This window comes from Lepidochelys kempii, chromosome 14 (assembly GCF_965140285.1).
Source record: "Lepidochelys kempii isolate rLepKem1 chromosome 14, rLepKem1.hap1, whole genome shotgun sequence".
In the NCBI taxonomy this organism is placed as follows: domain Eukaryota; kingdom Metazoa; phylum Chordata; order Testudines; family Cheloniidae; genus Lepidochelys; species Lepidochelys kempii.
The window spans coordinates 9,118,440-9,139,844 of record NC_136393.1 but is presented as its reverse complement, the minus strand read 5'-3'; the positions used below and the strand labels follow the sequence as shown (position 1 = coordinate 9,139,844).

At 45.5% G+C, this 21,405-nt stretch overlaps 1 protein-coding gene across 7 annotated transcripts in view; it reads left to right on the top strand.

Moving 5' to 3' along the window:
• The window catches only part of RHBDL3 (rhomboid like 3), a 132,130-nt gene that overhangs the window by 92,756 nt on the left and 17,969 nt on the right, over positions 1–21,405 (top strand). For 6 of the 7 annotated variants that reach the window (XR_012154757.2, XM_073310419.2, XM_073310416.2 and 3 more), the window contains 4 exons: positions 645–869; positions 1,781–1,929; positions 8,484–8,596; positions 18,842–18,942. Coding sequence is in view for 6 of the 7 variants with exons in the window: in XM_073310419.2 (XP_073166520.1) it covers positions 645–869; positions 1,781–1,929; positions 8,484–8,596; positions 18,842–18,942 (588 nt within the window). In the remaining variant the exon portion in view is untranslated. The remainder of the gene's footprint in view (positions 1–644; positions 870–1,780; positions 1,930–8,483; positions 8,597–18,841; positions 18,943–21,405) is intronic. The other variant, XM_073310418.2, reaches the window with a different exon arrangement.

Sequence of the window (21,405 nt, the reverse complement as noted above, 5' to 3'; positions counted from 1 at the left end):
CTTATAATAGCTAGGATTCTCTGAATATTAGTTAAATCTGTTGTCTACTGTAGCTAGTGTGATCATTTTGGTACACAATACAAGTTTAGTATTTTCCCTTTGAAACTCTGTGTAAAATCTGCACTCAACTGCTGCAAATTAGGAACACAGTTGTTAGTGATGTGGTGCCATAAATGTATATGTCATTTACGACAGATAAAACGCATGTCCTGAAGAGCTGGAAAGGTGTGAGTACATAGGTCACAGGTTGAGCCACATTGGGAATGCTTCAGAAATCTCGTGAAAACCCACCTGATCATGAAGGAAGAAATGGAGGATGCTTAATGTATGTTGTTTGACAGCTAGTTCCAAAGGGAAGTGAGTCAAAAGATTGATAAGGGAGCAGGCCATCAGGAGTGGGAAGGGCTACGGGACTTCCTGACCGTCAAAGGGAGTTCATGTTGCCCTGGTCAGACAGAACTCACTGCCTCATGATAGTCACAGACTCTGATCTTCTGGATCCCGCTGCTCCAGCCTGGTAACATTCCCCACAGACAGGCACACTGAGCCTAGACTCACAAGGCCCCAGGTGGGTAGTACTCCCACCTGAGAAGTTGCACTGGCCCATGTTTTGGGCTCATGTTTTTTCCCTTTTCTCTTTTCAGATGAGCAACAAAAGGTCCAATAGCTTCCGCCAAGCCATTCTGCAGGGGAACAGGAGGCTGTGCAGCAAGGCACTGCTGGAGGAGTCGGGACTAAGCCTGTCCCAGAGGCTAATTCGACATGTTGCATATGAGACCCTGCCACGCGAGATAGACCGGAAGTGGTACTACGACAGTTACACCTGCTGTCCTCCGCCCTGGTTCATGATTGCCATCACCATTGTAGAGGCAGGTATCCTACTGCGTCGCTCCTGAAAACCCCTCCCGGAGCGTGAGCAAGCGTAGGGAGACTGTTACCCCACACGTACAGACCCTGGCTCTGCCAATGCACCTGCCTCTCTTGAACCCGCATTGACGCTGGGGCCACGCTCTGTGCTCGTTTGGAGATCTGCGCGAATAGGGACTAGGGTGAAACTAGCACATTGGCTTTCACGTGTAAATGGGAGATTTGGAACCGAGGTCTCCAAAAGCAGAAGTCTAGGTCGTTCATCTGATGCTTTCCACTGCATGAGCTTCTGGTGCGGTACCTCAGGACAGCTTCAAAGTTCTGCTGAAGTTAGTTGTCAGTGGGCCATTAGGCAAAGGGTGGTGCCAGTGGAAAAGCTAAAACCTCTTGCGCCTTTCATCCAAATCCCCTTCAGCCTTTGAGCTAGATAAATTTTGGTTTCTGTGGAGCTTTAGAAGGAGACAATACAAAGCAAGGTTCTGCATGCATGCTAAAGACTCTGGTACCTTTCATAAGGGGTAGGTGCTTGCCTTATCATTCTTCAATAAAACATGTCCTTACCCCTCTGCTTTCCTCACTTCCCTGCTCATGGGGTCTGCATTTCAGTGATGCTGTCCGGATGCAGTTTGTCCAGTGCTTTTGGGTCCTTTGCAGTGAAAGGTTGTATGTAGATTTACAATTTTGTTTGGTTTTGAGGCTTTTTTTTTAAATGCATCTTAATTGGAGTTTGTTAGTTCCTCAGAGCAGGAACCTTGTAATCATTCATGTTTGTAAATGGCTAGTACTCTCATACTGCTATATAAGCATGTTGTGATAGCTGGGGGAACCTATTGCACAAGTTGGATATTGAATTGTAGTTTATTTCTGTGGAGGGATGGTGTTCATTAACTGAGGAATCTCCCTGCTTTTCTAGGTTGCCTTTTTTCTTTACAACGGAGTGGTATTAGACAGATTTGTGCTGCAAGTCACCCATCCTTTATACCTGAAGAACTCATTAGTGTATCATCCTCAGCTCCGTGCTCAGGCTTGGAGGTACCTAACCTACATATTCATGCATGCCGGGTGAGTACTTCACAAATTTCAGAGGGTCCCCACAGCTGAGTTTCCAGAGAGAGAGAGATTGACTTGAATCAGTTCAGAATTGGATTTTATAAAAGATTTTTCAGTTGCAAATGGCCATTCTGTGAAGTAGAACAAATCGCATGCTGTTGAGGGACATGGTAAAATACTGGGCTGTTGTTCAGATGGGTTACCTTCAAAGTCCTTGTACTGGAGGAAATGGCACTAGTGATTCGATAGATGGTGCGTGTCTCTCACTACTGAGCCGGTGACCCCGACATACATATCTGGGGCTATGTAGCTCTGCGCTTCCCCAACTGTCCATTTGCCCAATTTCCCCCAAGTACAACTAGGTGGATATTGGAGAAGAAATCTGCAAAAATGTAGCTGAATTTTTTACCCAATTTGCCACATTTGGCTTTGAGATGAAATCTGGTCTTATAGCTAAAGTACTGGATTGGGTTTCAAGAGGTCTGCGTTTTAGTCCTGACTCTGCCACAGACAGCCTGTGTGAGCTTGGGTGAGTTGCTTAATCCCTCTGTGCCTATAATCTATAATTACTTAATAATATTTTGCTATCTTATTGTATTTGGTGGCACCTAGAGGCCCCAAATCAAGATTGGAGTCTCATTTTGCTAGGCTCTGTACAAACACACAGTATGAGACAGTTCTTGCCCTGAAGAGGCAACAAGACAGACAGACAATCAGAGGGGAAATTGAGGCACAGCATGAACGGACTTGCCCAAAGTTACACAGGGAGTCTGCAAGCCCAGCTGGGAACAGAATCCAAGTCTTATGAATCCCTGTTTCCTGCCCAGTGTCCCATTCCCTGGACCTCTCTACCCCACAGGGGTTTTATGAGGCTTGCTTAATTGGTGTTTGTGAAGTGCTCAGATGCCATAGTGATGACAGCACGACAGAAAAGCCTGTAAACGGCTGAAATGTGCATTCTCCTTCTGTGTGTGTGCGGGCCAGTGATCTCTCTCTTTGCCAATGTCTGGATAGATAAGTTGTGGTTTTTCCCCAAATTTTTCATTGGAAATATCACCGTGACAAATTTCTCTGTGATAGTTTATAATTTGAACCTTACAAGGAAATGGCTAGAGACTCTTCCTTTTTTTTTCTTTTTCCCCTTACATGAAAGATTAATGGAAATCTAATCAGTGGTGCCCACTAAAATGCTGAAAAGATTCATCTGATGTTCCTAATTTGCTAGTGAATAGCTCCTTAAACTTCTCTCCTCAGCTCACAATTGGTCTTGTGCATAAGATCTCACCCAGATCTTTCAAGTAAACATCATGTAAATTTCCTAGGAGGAGCCAATTTTGTTTGAAAGACAGGGCAAAAAAAGAAAAAATTAGAAGAAATTTCCAAAACACCTGTGTCTCCTGCATGCCATGGCCCTCCAAAAACAGCCTTGTCCAAACACATCTCCAGCTGGAGGGTGGTGAGGGCAGATAGTGGGGGGCAGAGAAAGAGACACTTCTGCTGGACAGGACACAGACCACACATGCAAAATGTGAAGTGGAAAGGTCCATCTTTGAGGAACTCAAGCAAGGATGAGGGAAAAATTGGCCTTATAACAGAAAGTTACTCTCAATCTTAACTATTGAGCAGCAACCCAGGGCTTGTCTTCACTGTCAAAAAGCTGTGTTTTTTACCTCAGTATAATTAATGCCCCTGAGCTATCCTGAGGTAAAAACTGAAGCAATGTCTGCACAGCTATGGTGCTGCAGTCGTGCCCCTGTAGCGCTGTAGTGTAGACACTCCCTACAGTGACAGAAGGGGTTTTTCCACCGCTGTCATTAATCCACCTCTCCGAGAGGCGGTAGCTAGGCTGAAGAATTCTTCTATCAACCTAGTGGCATCTACAGTGCGGGTTAGTCGGTTTGTTTATGTAGCTCCAGGCTGTGGATTTTTTACACTCCTGAGCAATGTAACCTAAATTTTAAGCGTAGACTTGGCCACAGTGAAGACTAGGCATTGTAGTTTTAGTGTGAGGTAAACTCACTTTGGTCAGTCTCAGGCAGGTAGGGGCATGTATAGTGCTGACCTTGGCAAGTTTTCCTCACAGTAAACCTCAAGAGCCTTGTTTTCACTATGTTTTTACCTGAGAATCACTGATGTGCATGAATTACCTTGAGGTCAAAAATGTAGGCCTAACTCTCCATAATATGTACTTGTATACCTTGTGTATACATACACATGGGTGTATGTGTATTATATAGCTTGTACAATCAGATAAAATAGCAAACTGCTCTGGGATCCATTTGAATGAAAGGTAAGATTATTAGCATTTAAACTTCTTTCGTTATTGTTTGTAACAGGGCTTTCCAATCCATGAAATGTCACCACTTCGCCTTAGCAAGCAGCGCTCTGGTGTTAGTCACACATCTTGCTTGAAAAGTTTGCCAAGTCCTTTATTTACCAAGTTTACTTCACAGCCCTGGCTGGTTTCGGAGGGAGGCGATAATGAAGACAGTATCGAATGTCTAACCTTTGTAAATATTTGAGATTTATCCCAGAGAGCCTCATTACTTTTGCAACGAATTCTAAATCATGTAGATACATAACCATCAAAACCACACAGTCCTGCTTAAATAATAAACCCTGTAGCAGTTTTTATGAGGAAGCAGCATCCAATAGTTGGATGGTTAAATGATCATTTCTTGCTGACTTATCTGTATTAAGTACCTTTCGTATCAGGAGAATAGATAAATCCCGAGAAGGTAATAATCTTTTTACTGTGGGCCCATTATTCCCATCTCATTTTCAAAGGGCAGGCTAATCCAGTAAATCCAAGTGTGGAGTCTATTGCTGTTATACTTCCTGCTGAGACTTTAACATGGTAATTTGCATTCCTTAATTTACTGCGCTCGTCTGCTTTTTTTTAAAAATGAAAGTGACAGTCAGAAGGTGTTGGAGAAGAAGGCAGTTGCTAAGGCCAGCTGGCTGTGCTTCTACAAAGATTCCAAAAATGCACTGTTTGTGTCTCCATCCTCATGGAAAGAGCTTTATAAAGAGGCCTGAAAGCCAAGTTGAAGCTGTAAATTTTGCCCTTCTGCTTTCATGCAAAGCAGCTGTTGATTATCGGGGGCCCACCCATTTATTACACTGCCGTAACTAATGACTTGCATTGATTCTCAGTCCCATTTGTTTGGTCCCAGAGAAGGCTAATGTCCTAATAAATCAGTTACATTGTCATTTCAAGAATGACACATTCAAAGCTGGAGAAAGCTAATTATGTTTTATGGGTGCTTATTGACTATGGAACCTCTGATGCTCTTAGCTTGATGGGAAAGTGGGCTGAATAGGCTCACTCCTGGTAACGCTTTTAAGAACAGGCACATGTGTCAGGTCCACTGAAATAGCTTTTAGAGTCCCTCACAAGAATAAGCTTTGCCTGCAAAAGCTGCCTTGCTAAAATAAGGACAGTTGCTTGGTTTTAAAATGTTGGACATTCCCCAGGACGGTTACTAAGTGTCAGTCTCTTGTTTTCCTTCTATACAAGGGCAGTGAGATGCTCTGATTCATTCCTGTGATCTCTATTTGACTTTCGGTAGGCATTCCCAACTAAGTGCTTGACTCCCCTGTACCTGCATGAGCAGAATGAACACAAGAAAATGACTATGCCCAGTGGCTCCAATGCTCAGAGCAAGCAGAATAAGCACATTCAGTTAGGTTACAGAAATGTCCAATAATGATAAACTGCTGAACAAATGGGGGGGGCACGCAGCGAGAGGGTTGGATTATTAGAGAATATTAGAAATTAGAGAGAGGCTGATGTCTTAATAGGTTTGTTTCTATCTTCCTTTAAGGACAGGATTGCACCATCCAGAACAAGGTCTAGTATTTTGTCCAGTCTAAGTTTCAAACGTCCCAAAGGATGCAGCTTCCACCACCTACCCAGGGAGAATATTCTACAACCTCCACAGCAGGAAGATTTCCCTGATATTTACATTAGGCAAATCACAATGCTAACATGAGGAAAGCCCAAAAGAACTAAATATACCTAACCCAAGATAAGTGATGACTACGGCACTGGGGACAGGATAACTGATTGGCCATTTGGGTAGTGAGAACACCAGGGGTGACCAGGAACTATCTAGGATGGCATACGGGAGGCCGTAGTACCATCGTTAAAGCACTTGGGAATCCTTTAGTAGCAGAGGGGATGTGTAAATATTTGTATGATGCTTTAAAAAATAGAAAACAACAGCTATGTGCCAAGTGTTGTTGATTAGATGTAAGATCTTTGCTGTTCTAAACTCATGACCAAACACAGTGGAAATCTACAGCATCGGTGTCTTTTTTTTTCACAGATGCATCTGCTTGGGATTCATGCTTTCCGCCTGGCTCCCACGCAGGTTGGCACTTGTTAACGTGCACAGTAGGGATGGTGAACGACAGGCTGGAGTTCCGCAGGCAGCCTTGACGCTGTGTTTTGCACTGTAGATGGGAGTTGCACAAGCACTCAGCATGGGACTGTCTCTGTTTCTGCTGCAGCCCATCAGCATTGAATCATTGACTCTAGTGGGAGCAGAACTAGGTCAATCCCGAGTGCTTTTCACAATCCCTCCTTGCACTTGATAGATCCCCCACATGAAGCCACCGTATGTCAGCCGGACATGAAATCTCTACCTTCTTTCTGCTCCTGCTACGAGCAGATAGGGATAGGCCCAGCAAATGTTAGGACATGGAGCGTGGGGTGGGGCCTGCTAGCACGAATCTTGAAGCTGCATTGTGTATCAGCAAGATGAAAAAGGAACTGTCATAGGACAGCTGTGCGTAACCTAGAATTGCCTTGAAACTCACATGTCAAATTGATGTGCAGAGCGGGAGGGCATACTGTCAAGTGGTTAGAGCAGAAGACTGAGAGTCAAGATTCCTGGGCTCTTGTCTGTCTCTGCCACTGTCTTGCTGTGTGGCTGCAGGTCACTTAACTCCTCTGTACTCCGTTGTACCCATGTGTGGAAAAGGGTGTAATAAGAGTGTTGTGAGGCTCAATCGCTATTTGTAAAGAACTTTGCCGCCTTTGAAAGGACCTAAGGGCTGCAAAGGAGGATTAGCAGTAAAAGCAATAAGTGATGTAACGTACTCTGAACAGCTTGGTTGTCGGTCCCCTGATTCCAGTAACCATGCTTTTTCTCTAGTATTGCTATTTATTTCCATGCAGAAGCTATTTCTAATTTTATACATGCATCAGTAGCTTCAATTATGCTTTGACAATTTATGAGGACTACACTGAGCAGGGTTTCACTTAAAGGTGAAATCATTTCATAGCATCTGCTTGGTACGATAAAAATGTTTTCAGGCGGGATATTTTACTCACTGTCTTTTTATCAGGAATACCTGTGCCACCAAAGCTTGATCTTTTCAGAGTACAATTTGGCATCAAAAGGGAGAACTTCCATTATATAGATTAAAATACTATGTCAAGCACACTCCCAAAAGGATTTGATTTTGTGGAGCTGGACAATAGAAGGAAACCAGGAATCTTCTCTCAGTTGCATTCCTAGCCCCTGAATCAAACATAGTCTTCACTTAACCGTCTTCCACACCCAGTGTATTTGGTGGGTCAGTGCACAGTGAATAGTCCATGGCTCTACATTCCTGCTATATGCATTGGTTCACACATTTTCCCCCATGTCGTATATTCCTTTAGGCCAGGCCATGCCTTGTTGTTCAGGTTCACATTATAACAGGCTTGAATCTGAGTAATGTGTGGAACATTCCTAAAACCACTGGTCTGAATCTGCAGACTTCATGTCATAGCAATCCGTTACCAATGCTATTGAGAGGGTGAAGTGTCTTCTTATGAAGATAGCGCCCTTATAACATGGAAGATGAAGAGAATTTGGTGTAATCTTGGGAGGAGACAGAATTCTTATGAAAAGCTTTAACGGAAAAATCAGGGAGTGCACTCTACCTATCTAGAATTAGCCCATTTCATCTGGGGATTATTTTGTAATATTCTTTTGGAATAGTAAAAATCTAACATAATATCCATCCACAAAATTCACTGAAGGAATCCACCATGGTAGCCTGTAATAAATGACTGGGGAGTGTGAACTGTATCCATCACAACTTCCCTTTGTTGGATGATGTCAGATCTGTTCAATTTCATGTGCCAAAATTGTCTTTTAGTGGCTGCAGCCTGCAAGGCTAAAACCCCCAATGTTACTACTGGTGAGACTTCCTTAGGCTTTGGCTTTGTTTAGCTTTTAAACAAAGGTCATGGTTTTTATCCCCTTGCCACTGTGGTGGAGTTTGCAGTCATGGATTCATGACAAAATCTATGCCCAGGGATAGCTGCCTGTCTCTCCAAATGCAGGTATCAGAGCATGTGATATGAATATTGATGATAAATCAGCTGTAGGTCAGTGACTAAAAAAAAAAAATGCATGAAAGTTACATAGACTAAGCCAAAGAAATCTGATTAGAATCTAGATTGTGGCTCACTTGGCCTCCTCTTCCAAGACATCGTTACATTGTGGGAAACAAGGGGAAAACACAGTTAGAAAGAACACAACTAATGGTATTTTTCTTTGCCCCAGGATAGAACACCTTGGACTCAATGTTGCTCTTCAGCTTCTGGTTGGGGTTCCCCTCGAAATGGTGCATGGAGCAGCAAGGATTGGCTTTGTCTACATTGCTGGAGTTGTAGCAGGTAAGTGGTGTGTCTGACCCCAGATGACCGCGCGCTGGAAGTATCACAATCAATGTTCTCAAAGGTTTGGGTGTTTATGGTATGGGAGGAAAAGGTGCCTATTCTTGACGTTTCTTGGGCAGGAGTTCTTTGCTTTCCGTGCCAAAGACTTGGGATGCTTGGGATGATGGTGGCCATTTAGCCTTGCCATTGTAATTCTAGCACTAAGGTTATAACACTTGAAACATGGATCCAATGGGGCTATACAGTCTGTCTTGCAAATAGCATCTGCAGGATGCAATATTTTGGGAATGACCCTGCACAATGGTGCTGATGTGGCCAGGAATTACTAAAGTACCCCCAGGTCTCTGCCATATCAGTTCTTTCAGCAGCAAGGAAGCCTTGATTTTAGCTCTTCATTTTCCTTTGAGGTGCATGCATTTCTACTTGGCAGGGAAAGCCAGGCAGGTACTTACAAGAACGTAGCCCCCATTCTGAATTGCAAAATTTTCCATTTGTTTAAAAAAAATATTTTAAACATTTGAGCCAAATTCTGCAAACTGTGCAGCCCGGGTGCCTTAAGTGAACCTCGGAGCTCCATCTGAGACTCGGCGGGCGTGAACCTCACATGCCTGGAAATCAAAGAAAGCAAAACCTCAGAGGCTTGTGAAACCTGTTAAGCAAAACCTCAGAGGCTTGTGAAGGCTCTGACTGGAGCATAGACACGTGGCAGCCTTGGTTCAAATGTGCTTTATCTGCTGAAAGACAGCAGCTGTGCCCAAAAGCCACCAGTGCTTCCTGTAGAGCTCTCATGCAGTACCTTTGCAGCCTGGTGAGCTCTGCTCCAGGGATTCCTGCTTCTGAAGTACTGGCAAGGCTTGTCCAACTCAGGGCCTTCGTGGCATCACTGATCACTGGCGTGGTCATGGCATCATGACATTGCATTTGCATCACTGTAGTGTTAGCCCCTTGGGGATTAAGCAGATGGCCTGATACCTTTGCCATTCTAGGAGGAGGAGGCAGAGTTGCTCTCTTGTTCTGCCTTAAACTCTGGCTGGAATTTACAAGTTCAGAAGGAGGAGCAAAGTCAGAAGCCAAGATTCTTTCTCTGTCTGTATTTGACTAAGATTTCCAGGAGTGACTAGGGAGTTTATGTACCAGCCCCTGCTCTCTGAATTGTCAGACCTCTTTAAGGGTTCTCAGTTTGGGCACCCAAAAAGCTCATGCGTGTATCTCACGTGGTGGTAACAGTTATGCAGTAAAATGCAGAGGCTGATCACATCTTTGTGTCCTCTGTGGCTTGGGCGGACTGGGACTCGGGGTGGCCAATGAGCTGGCTGGGGCAGGGATCCTCTGACTGCAGGTGGGGCTCAGGGCTCCAGCAGGGTAGGGGAGAAGGATAGGGTTTGTTAGGGTAGGGACGGCCTCTGGGGTAGAAGGGGCAGGGCTGGACGCTAGCCTCCCTGAACAGGGGGTTCATGTGCTGCCCATGGCTGTGTGGACATACTCTAAGTCACTTAGGTGCTTTTGAAAACTTCACCTCATGTCTATTGAGCCATTGTGATCTGCAGAGTCCGAGGCTGAAATCTGGGTCTACCCCACTTACTCTGCAAGACTGAAACGTGGTTTGGCCCTGTTGGGTACTATTGTGTGGTAACCAGCTCCCACACCCTGCTGGCTTCTCATAGCGTAGCTGAGATCCAAGGCTCAAAACTGTGTTGGACGCTATTTGGAAATATGCTTACAACTTGACATCTTCGCTGAGGGCTTGGCAGATGGGTCTACGTTTGACTAACTGCTACCCAAAAAATACACAGACTTAAAAAAACCAATTGCTTATAAATGCAAAGTGAAAAACTAAGACCGTTTTGAGAAAAGGCCTATGCCCAGCAGCGCAAGCAAAGCAAGCCACCATTTAGGGTTTGTTGTTTCAAATCACATGGGAGCTCTGCAGGCTGACTCTGTCTCTTCCTTTGTTTGTGAGGTCATAGGTGGAATTGATTTGCCATCAGAGCCACCTCTAGTAGTGGGACTGGAAGGGAACAAATCTGTGGCCTCAGCCTTTATCCTTGGTAGCTCTGGCCTGCTGTTGCTTGAGGACCGACAAATTATAACCACAGCCAGGATTTGCAGGCCCACACACGCTTCTTATGGACTGGGCACGTCTTTTAGTTTGTCTCGGCTACCATGCTTCTTATTATTCTAAATGAATTCTCTGATTTCCATTCATGCACATGCTTTTCCTTTCATTAACTGTGCTAAGTACGCTGTGGAGGGCAGTGCTGAAAGTAATCCCTTCTTATCTCAAGGTGAATACAACTTGGAAATTGTTAACATGAAGAATCACAGGCAGAAAACCAGCACACGATATCCCTTTGTGATTAGATTTGTTTAGCCAATTATTTGACACATTTGATTTAAAACATGTTCCTGGTGCTTTGAACTGTGCTGGGAGAGTGAGTGAGAGAGAGAGCACAGGTTAATGCTGCAGATCGAAGAAATAGAGAGATAATACAGCTTGTAAACAAATGGGGCAGCCCAAACATGCTCATCCCCTGCCCTTAACTGACTTTCATCAGGAGGGATAGCTCATTATTTCTAATCTAATTCTCTCCAGTTTGCTTGGCTCTGCTATTAGAACCTTTTGCTGTGCAGAGATGGTGAGACTGAAAGGGATGTTTCCAGCACAGCGCCCAGGGATTTAATTGTGTAAATACTATTCTCATTAATGGTTCCTCATTAGCTTCTCAGCCAGAGAACAACTCACTCAGCCAGGCTCCATAAGAGCCCAGGAACCTGGCTACGTTTCCCTGGGGAAGGGTGTCTTTCAGCCCCCAGAATTAAGGGGGCGTCCACTCCAGGGTTAAGGATGCACTGAGATTTGCGGGTAAAGCAGGACTAAGCCCCTTTCTTTCTCACTTGGACTGAAATGAGTCTCCAGATTTAACACCCTAACTCTACAGGTGACAGCTACATTGAATATAGTTAAATATTTACTAATGTGTTGCAGAGGAAAAGCCTGTTAACAATGTCTTCGGGCTTGTCGACACAGACCAGTAATATGCACCAGCGGGGTGTGAATTCTAAGGCACAGCAACGCGTTGCACGCCAACTGGCCTGCGTAGACCATGATGTGATACTCAGAGCTGTGAGGCACCTCGCTACCACCTGTCCTTAGCATGAGAAATCCTTGTCTGGGCCTGTTGGGAGTCAGCTCCACAACTCCACTGGCCACAGGCAACACACACGCTCTCCTCTAGGCCTATCCAGGCCCCACTCTCTCTGCAGGTTAACAATAGGCACGCTCCAACCTCCGTGCATCTCCCTGGAGGATCCAGACCTTGTTCCACTGGACACTCACAATATTCACAGATGCGCTGCTCCTGAAGAAGCAGTACATCCCAGCCGACCACTTCCATCTCAGGTCACCGCTCTGTTTAACACGCAACACTTAGATATGTTTATAGTGAAAACAAGGAAAAGTTTATTTAGCAGAGTATAGAGAGTCAAGTGATAGCTATCAGAAGTAATGAAACAAATGGGTACCTATAAAATATAATCATAATCCACATTCTAGAACCTAGACTTACTTAACTAGATACTTTCCTGTCTTACAGAGGGATGCTCACCCAAAGTCCTTCCAGTATTTTACAGTCAGGCTTGGCTGTGATCTTCCATTCATGAGACAAGTCGTGCTTGTCAGCTTGCCCCCACGGTGAAAGATCCAGGATGTCTGTTTGCACCCCAGATATATCAGAACAATCCATTGTCCTTATTCACAATCAGGACCTCCCCCTGCTCGTGGTTGTTTCCTGGGTACTCCTTCCTGGTAGATTTCTGGTGGAATCTCTTAATCAGCATCTGGCTCAGTGTGCAAATAGGCCTACACTGTGAAGCCTACAATATACATATGACCAGACAGGGAGATAAGTGTCCATTACCTCCTGCCTGAAAGGAGCCAGTCCAAGGCATGTCACCTCGTGGTGACCTGCCTTGCCTCCAAGTCCTTAAAAACATAATTTTTAGTACAGATAAAGAACTTCTTAAATATTATCCATCCATACATTCTGTGGTGATTATGATGACCTGCAGGCTACTGGCTCTTGGTAGAGACCTCACATGCCACCCTTTGGCAAATTAGTATGCATATATACAACCCAGGGGATCCCTGTAAAACTCTGTGCACCCTGTGCCCTCTGGCATTTAGTATGAAGTGGTCCCTGGGTCACAGCTGGCACACACCTAAGAGTTCCCTACTGCTTATTAACATAGTGGTGTTTGAAAAAGGGCTACGCTAACCTGCTCTAGAGAATTTCTAGTGTGCACCAGCAGAGTCTAAACAGGGCAGTTAGTGGGAGACATGCTGGTGTGCATTAGAACTCACACCCCACTGCTGCACACTACTGCACTGTGTAGACAAGCCCTGTGAGAGATTTGGTCCTGACAGACACAGCTTTGTGTTTGGCTCTTGACCAGCCATGTCCCAGCAAACTTCCCAGGCACACACTGTGCCAGCATTGCAGGGATAAGATGCGTAGAGTAACACAACATCAGTTGTTTTCCCCCAGTTGGGCAGAACCTGCTTTGTCTCTGCCAAGAAAAGGCGTCTGAGCCACTCAGATCCATCAGCTCCTTCCAGTACCACCACTGCCTCTCGAGCCTTTGCTCCCTTCCCTTGGTCCCTGGCTACAGCCCTAAACAACAGTTCATCCCATTTGCCTCTAGGGGACTCCCACCTCTGCCCCAATGCCATGTTCCTCCAGCTTCCATTGCAACTCGTTCACTCCTGAGCACCCAAGTCCCAGTCCAAATGAAGTCCCAAGGTCTGTTGGAGCGTGGCCCCTTTTGGCAAACTCCAGTCGATTTGTAAGAGGGAGCAGCTTCCCCTAGAGTGGAGCTGCAAGCCCTGGGTTTCTGACAGCTAGGACTGCAAGTCTCCTACTTTGCCTGTCTCCCCCGGCCCCCCGCCACCCCCCATGCTCTGTGAATAGCAAGGGGACTGGCTAAGTGCAATTTTCGGGCCCCAGAGCTCTCTGTGTGTGTGTGTTTATGTACAGATATGGGTGCGTCTGCATATATACCTGTAACTATAGATGGTAAAAAAGTCAGCCATATGGAGCTACCATAGTGAAGAACATGGTATGAAAAACTAGAAAGACAGAAATGCATCACTCCTAATCCAGCACAAAATCATGGCTTGCTCTGTGCACCCATGCAGGGGAGTAAAGGGACATAAGGATCCTCTTTTACATAGCCAGCACAGGGCAGTGACCCACAGTGCAAGTGGGAGAGCTGTTGCTGCGAGAACAGAGGGGCAGGCAGGGATTGGATTCAGCAAAAGCTGGACTCTGCCTGCCCCACCCCCAGTGAGCCAGCTAGTGCAGCCGAGCTGGCATGGGGGAGAAGACATCTGCTACTGGTTTATGCATTGTTGAGTTCTGATTTAAGTACAGTCAGCATGCTTAGGAACAGTCTTAGCTCGAGTTAAAGCCGGTGGGGAAGTTTAGGGTTGAACTCAAGCTGCTAACCCATGTTAAAAGCAGAGTTGCTGTGTCTTCACTGCTATGTTAACCTGAGTTGACGCACCGTTTATTTTTTGCAGTGAAGACGTACACCGAGTCACAGTTCATACTCTGGCCTAGGGGCACAGCAATGTTGCCTTCTGCTAAACTGTTTAGTTTATTGTTCTCTCATCCTTCCAACCCAGCCCACTCCATTTGTCTGCCTCATCCACCAGTTGTGTCCCATCGGGGGTGGGGGTTTAGTTAACATTTTCAAAGGTGCCTAAGACACTTAGGGGCCCAAGTCTTTTGAAAATGAGATTTAGGTTCCTATGTCACTTAGGTACTTTTTAAAATATTACCCTGTCTATGTTATTTGAATAGTGCAATGGAGCCTTGACACTTGATTAAGCCACAGTCAAGCTCTATATTAGCAGAGTAATTAGCAAAGTCATAAAAGTCCATTTGAAATGTTTTGTCCTTCTTAGGACTCTGCTGCTTTCGGCCGTTGTGTGGTTTTTCCCTCTTCCTTGCTAATCAGGAATAATCTCTCGTATCCTTGCCTCATGATGCTGGCTTAGGCTTTGTCTGCCTTGTCTCTCCATCTCTTCAATTACTTTCTAAAATTCACAGTGAAAGGAGCTTTGTAACCTGACCCAGCCTGCCTCTAATTGAGATGAATAGAAGAAACCATGTCTTCTTTTGGATACATCATTATTATTGTACCAGCATAATTTGCTCTCTGAAATTTTTAGCTTACACACAACTTTTATTGGCCATCCTGACAGGGAGAAGATGACGGGGAGTCCTTGTTTTCTGACTGAGCCTGTCTCTGCTAGTGCAGTGGGAATCTAACCGGGGAGTGTGCTAAGATGAGAAGCAGATAGGCTGTTCTGTTGCCTACTAGTATCCCAACCCATCTGGCTCTGGATGTTTTATTTTTCTTTGTGTTGTAAAATCCCCTTGTGGTGTTTGCATCCAGGGCTGGCCATGAACCCAAGCAAAGTAAGCTGTGACATAGTGTTTTTCATCCCACGTGAGCTGTACAGCTCATGTAGAGTCATAGATTCATAGGTGTTAAGGCCAGAAAGGAACCATTTAGTCTGACTTCTTGCATGACTAGCATGACATGATCTTAGGCTAGAGGATTTCACTCAGTGTTGCTGCATCAAGCCCATAACTTCTGTTTGAGTGAGGGCACCTTCAGAAAGACCTTGCATCTGGATTTCAAAACTCCAGTTGACATGCTGGCTCTATCGCCGCCTTCTACAGTGGCACCAGAAAGGGAATGAGCTGACTTGCTTGTAGGTCCCTTCTGGTAATGCATGGCTCGATTTCCCCTCTTCAGAACAGTTTGGAGTCCTGTAAACTATAAGGCCAGCCCTGTTGGCATCAAATAGTGATCTGAAGCAACAACTTTAGTCATTTCAACTCATCTTGGGTGCAGCACCTGGGGCTTAAGGGTGCACTTTGCAGGCTTTCTGCTGGCCCTTGGCACAGGGGAATTGGACCCTGAATGCAGCTATCCCACTGGTGTTTTCCCTTGATCCGTCAGTGCTTGAGCGAGTTCCGAGAGAGGATGTAAGTGTCTGTCTGTGTCCAAGCCGCTGTTTCAGAAAACAAGTGCACAGAAAGTGAGCGTGACATAGGAAAGCTTGAGCGAGCAGCATGGCAGAGTGAACTGCAGCACTGAAGATGTTGCATTATGGTCTGTCAGAGCACAGGAGTGTTGAATGCCAAACCCAAGTCGCATTGGTCCTGATTCTGTGAGGTGCAGAGCGCCTCCTGCATTTCACCGAAGGTGTGTTGAGGGCCCTCAGCACCTGCCAGGGTTTGGCCTGCGTTCTCTTCGTCTTCGTTTCTGTCTTGGCGCAATGGGCGGGATGCTGACCTCCCTCACTCCGGCATGGAGGATTAGCTAGGGAATGCTGGTGAAGTGCACTGTCCCAGGCCCGACCACCCCCTCAGGCCTTGGCGCTCTGTCTGCTTTCGAAGTGCTGGAGTCACGCTTGGCTCAACTGGCACTTAGTATCTCATTTTACTGATGAAGCAAGGAACTCTGTAGATTTCCAGTTATTTCATCTTAATGGGAAAATCAAACCGTGCTGGCTCTAATTTTCCTTTCAAAATGACATTGATGGTAACAGCTAGAGTAAACAAGGTTAATATGCAGTATAATAACCCATGCAGCCAGCGTCACCAGGGAAGCGCTGGGCCCCGCTCTCATTAAAGAGAGAACAAAGTCGTTAATGGAAGAGAGTTTAACTACGAGGCAGCCAGCCACTGCTGTTCTCCAGGACGTCCAGCATAGGGAGCTACAACCTAATTCCCGAGAGGAGTATTGGAAAGCTCAGCATCACTGGCCCTCTGAAGATGTCAGACAAACTCTGAGTGAAGCTTGGTATGAACCAGCAGGTTTCAGACTTGTCAGCTGGTTTCTCCCAGCACTGAGCCCAGATCTGCTCGGGAGGTGTGAGAACCTGAGGCTGGCTTTGGGGGAAGACACCAAAACACAACAAGTTTAGCATGGTTTATATTATTATTAAATATGCCTATTTTGGTAGCGCTCAAAGGCCCCCATCGGGATGGGGCCCTGCTGTGCTAGTCACTGTACAAGCACAGAAAAGAGAGAATCCTGGCTCTGAAGAGTTTACAGTCTATAGAACAATGTGAACGCTTTGCATGGGATGCTCTCCAAAGTCCCAACCACCCACCCACACATTAATGACGTAAGCTTCCCAACACCCTGTGTTGTGGGGTGGTGTATAAACCCATTTCACAGGCTGGACAAACTGAGACATGGGGATATCAATGGTCAGATTGTGGGTTCTGTTGCATGAATGTGTAAGAGAGGACAGAGAGCCTTTCTCCTTTCAGCACTTGGTGCCCAGAGTGCAAGATGTGGGGGAGTCAGGGCCACCAGCAACACTAGATAGCCCAGGACCTCAGTGGCTGGAAGAACCAAAGCCTGCTCCAGAGTGACTTGCCCAGCCTCACACAAGAAGTGAGTTGTAGAGTTGAGAACAGAACCCATCTCTCTTTCTTAACCACAGGAAGATCCTTCCTCCCCAGCATCCCTTCAGCTGACTTCAGAAACTAGCTCTGGTTCTCTTCCCCATGCTGGGAGGGCAGAGAGGTCTAGGGCCCAGGGCACTGGACTGAGACTCGGGGTTCAATTCCTGGCTCTGCCACTGACATTGTGTAAGTTACTTCAGCTCTCTGTGCCTCTGTTTCCCCTCCCCCCACTTTGTGGGTCTCATCTGTTTAGATTGTGAGTTTTCTGAGGCAGTGACTGTCTCTTAGTATCTGCATGTGTGCATGCAGTGCCTAGAGCAATGGGGCCCCAACCTCAACTGTGGTCTTTTGGTGTCATTGTGATACTAGCAATGAATGAGAACTGGATCAGATGCACAGATATTTTGAGCCCTGCAGGATGCCCAGTGGTCAAGAGGGAAAGGCCCTAAACCGGCTGAAGAAAACTCTTTCCATGTTGGAAAAGGAAGAGTCAATAAAAATGAGGAAGTGACTTGACTGTGCCCTGCTTTAGCTGGGCCTTTCTCCTCCTGGCCCTGCATGGATGGGCCATCAAGAGGTTACACACGTGTTTGGAGCAGGAGGTGTTGATCACTTGATCGTTCTGTGATTTCTACTGAGTCAAGCTTGCATTAAGAATAGTTAGCATTTCTCTTCTGTAGGTCTGCAGGCATTTTACAAGGTGGGCAAGCATCATGAACCCCATTTTATACAGCGGAAACTCACACAGGGGGTTGCTGGCAGATCCAGGAATAAAAACCCTCTTGACCACCAATCCAGTGCCCCAGCCACTGCATCTTGCTGCCTTCTTGAAACAGTTTCCTCTACAACTGATTCATCCTTTTGTCATCTCCTGGATTTAAACTTCATTTGTCACCATCTGAGTTACTGTTACCCTTCCCTGCTCTTACATCTTCCTAAGTAATAAACTGCATTTGTTCACCCTTAAATCAGAACCCAGTGATCAGTCACGAGTCTCCAGTTCCTCCTCATTGTGCAAATGTTTATCTTGCCAGGACTAAAATCACTTCCATTTTATCCTCTGGGGGACACATTTATCTCTTTGATGGTTCTTCACTGTTTTCACCTAAGCTGTGGTTCCTTTTGCTGAACACATTTTAAGATACTGTTAAGAGCTGGGTGAAACCTGGTTATAGGTTTGAGATTGACAGCGGTGTCATCCCTCAGTTGACATAACTGTCAGCATAAGCCCCCCTATGACAAAAGGAGTGTATAAACCCACCCAGGAACTTTTGCTGAGGGGTGTGTATATGTGTGTTGTGAGAGAGAGAGAGAGAGAAAGCAGAACACAAAGCAACTAAGAACCAAAGAGAGAAACTGAGAGAGAGAGAAAGCAAAACAGAGCAGCTGCAAGCACGGTGGCTGACCCTGATCAAATGTATTTGATGGTAGTTTTAAAGTCGATGTAAAAAAAAATGTGTCACTTTCCAGGCAGTGCTACTGGGCTTAGTCAGGTTCTCTAGTCAATTTATTCCCCTCCCCCAGTATTGCTGACTGCAGCCCCTAATTAGGGTGACCAGATGTCCCTTTTTTAAAGGGACAGTCCCGTTTTTTGGGACTTTTTTTGTATAGGCGCCCATTGCCCCCCACCCCTGTCCTGTTTTTTCACAATTGCTATCTGGTCACCCTCCCCCTAATGCAGAAAAGAGGGTGGAGGTGGAGAGTTCTCCTATCAGGGGGAGATGGTAATTAGCTGTTTTCTTCGTCCAAGGTTCCCTGGTGGTATCAGTAGCTGACATGACTGCGCCAGTGGTGGGTTCCTCTGGAGGGGTTTATGCACTCCTTTCTGCTCATCTGGCCAACATAGTAATGGTAAGTACCAGAACGATTGGCAAGCCTATTTGAAAAGGGATGAATTCTGGGAGACTAGATGGCTCTGGGGAGATTGGCAGTGGGGCCTGTCATGGCTAACTCAGCAGTCTGAATCGAGCCTGGGTCAATAGTGACAAATATGGTCACAATCTGGTGATTTCTTGGCGGCCTGCCAAGGATGTGAATGGGCCATAAAGAATGACTTGCCCTCTTTTCCCTAGAGGTGGTCCCTCTGCCCCAGGGTTGAGGTACATTGGTTGGAGGGGATACTGTATGTGGGAAGCTCTCAGTGCTCCCGTCCATGCACTTCTTCTGTGCATAGAGGACTTCAGTTTCCAAAGCTGTCAATCTGCCACCGTCAAACTTGTTGAATTTTTGTGTGTTTATTCACCCTGTCCAGATCTGGATCTGCCCTATTTTCTGTTTTCCAAACTCTCCCCTTCTCTTTGGATTTCCATGCCCCTTATCACAGGGCACCTACACAAAGTCAGGATCCCAAATGCAGGTGCAAATATTGAATGTAAATAAACCCCATTGGCTATGTAATAAAACTTATTTGAAATGATCACCAAAGAGAATCAGGAAAAATCGAGCAGCTGGAAGAAATGGTCTTTCGCTAATGCGGGCTGCATAACAGTTATGTGGCTTGCTTTATAGAGAGAAGGTTCATTTCAGCATGCACAGAGCCTCATACACTTTGGACTTCTACAGTGCATATAGGCTGGAAGGATGGCCCAGTGGTTGGGACGCTAGCTTGGGAGTCCTGAGTTCAATTCTCTGGTCTGCCGTGGGTTTCCTTTGTGACCTCAATCTCTGTGTGCCTGAGTTCCTGATCTGTAATATGGGGATAGTAGCACTGCCTTACCTCATGGAGGTGTTGGGATCATAAGTACATTAAAGGTTGTAAGGTGCTCAGATGCTATGGTTATAGGGGGCCATATAAGTGCCTTGACAAATATAGAGCCCAGGTATGTGACTCCTAGTTTCATATACAGGATACACTTTCCCAGTTCTACCTGTGTAAAAACTGGCCCCATGTGGCACGACAGTTCAGCTCTGTGCTTTCATCTCCACTCTTCTTCTTTTCTCCTTGAGCTTTTTTATTGTGTAGCAGCCAGTTAAACAATGTCCTCCCACAAGGTCTAACACACACACATGAATTTCCAAGATGGGTAATTCACATTAACTAAATGCCTGAAATAGACCATTTGCAACTGAGGGTGGGGGTTGTATTTTCTCAGAGGCATAGCTTTATTAATGTCTTGGTACCTACAAACATTTGTGCAGAAATTACACTTTCATGAGATTAACGTTTTCTCTTTCTCTCTCTGCTCCTGCCCTTATCCCCAATCACTGGGCATCAGACTAAGAATTAAGGGTCCAGTCCTGCAAGGTGCTGAGCCCATTGAGCTCCCAATGATTTCTATGGGAGCACTGAGGCTGCTCAGCATCCCAGAAGAGATGCTTCATCTCGGGCCCTGAAAATTTTAAGACATTCTCTGATGCATGTGGCCACTTCCTCATACACACTGACACTTACACCTGCAGTTGCACTTGTGGCTGAGATGGATGGCAGTTTCCATGTGTAAATACTGAGATTTGTACCTTTAAGAATTTGGCCCTAAAAGTATCATCATAATTCTATAGCCCTCTACGGCTTTGCAGTTGCATGACTACAGTGAGCAGAGAACTCTGATTCGTATGTGCCACAATCACAGCATCCCATTCCCCTTGAGCTACAGGAGAATCTCTGTTAGCTGAAGATGATTTATGACACACTATTGAGCACTTCTGCTTCTATCCAGTAGAGGGCAGCATGCACACACACCCATCCACCCACCAGTAAGTTCATTCATTTTTAGTGCATTGTTCAGATTTCTTGAAGTGTTGCATCATTCGACCTTTCAGTTCTCTCCTATTTAGTGATTGCCACAGTAGCACAAGTCACTTTGCAAAATGATCAGTAGTATACCAAGAAATGACTGAACTGACTTTTATGAACCTTTCCTGCCTACCTGTTACTGGTGCTTTTTCTTTCTCCCTTGCTCGCTTAATATTCCTGTGAGAATCTCTTACATAATGAAAAAGACGTTTTGCATTTGCCACTCCATCACATCCGTTGACAATACTCATCTTTTTGCACGGGCGGTTTGGAGGGGGAAGGGAAAGTATCTCATCTGAATCTTCCATTTCCCTTGTGCCTCCTGGTAACTGAAGGAAATTAAAATATCCCTGCTTGTAAAAAACAAACAAACAAATAAATAAATAAAATTACTGAAAATAAATAAAATAACCAACAAGAGCAAGAAATAAAACATCTCACCGTAAGGAAAATAATAAGGGAAAAAAAGCCAACAAAGCTGCATAGAAATGAAGAGTAAAGGAGGAAACAGTATTAATCAGCATGAGCTCAGAGCCATCTGACTATGTTAGCTGTTTCTGTGGACAGAGAAAATGAGTTAC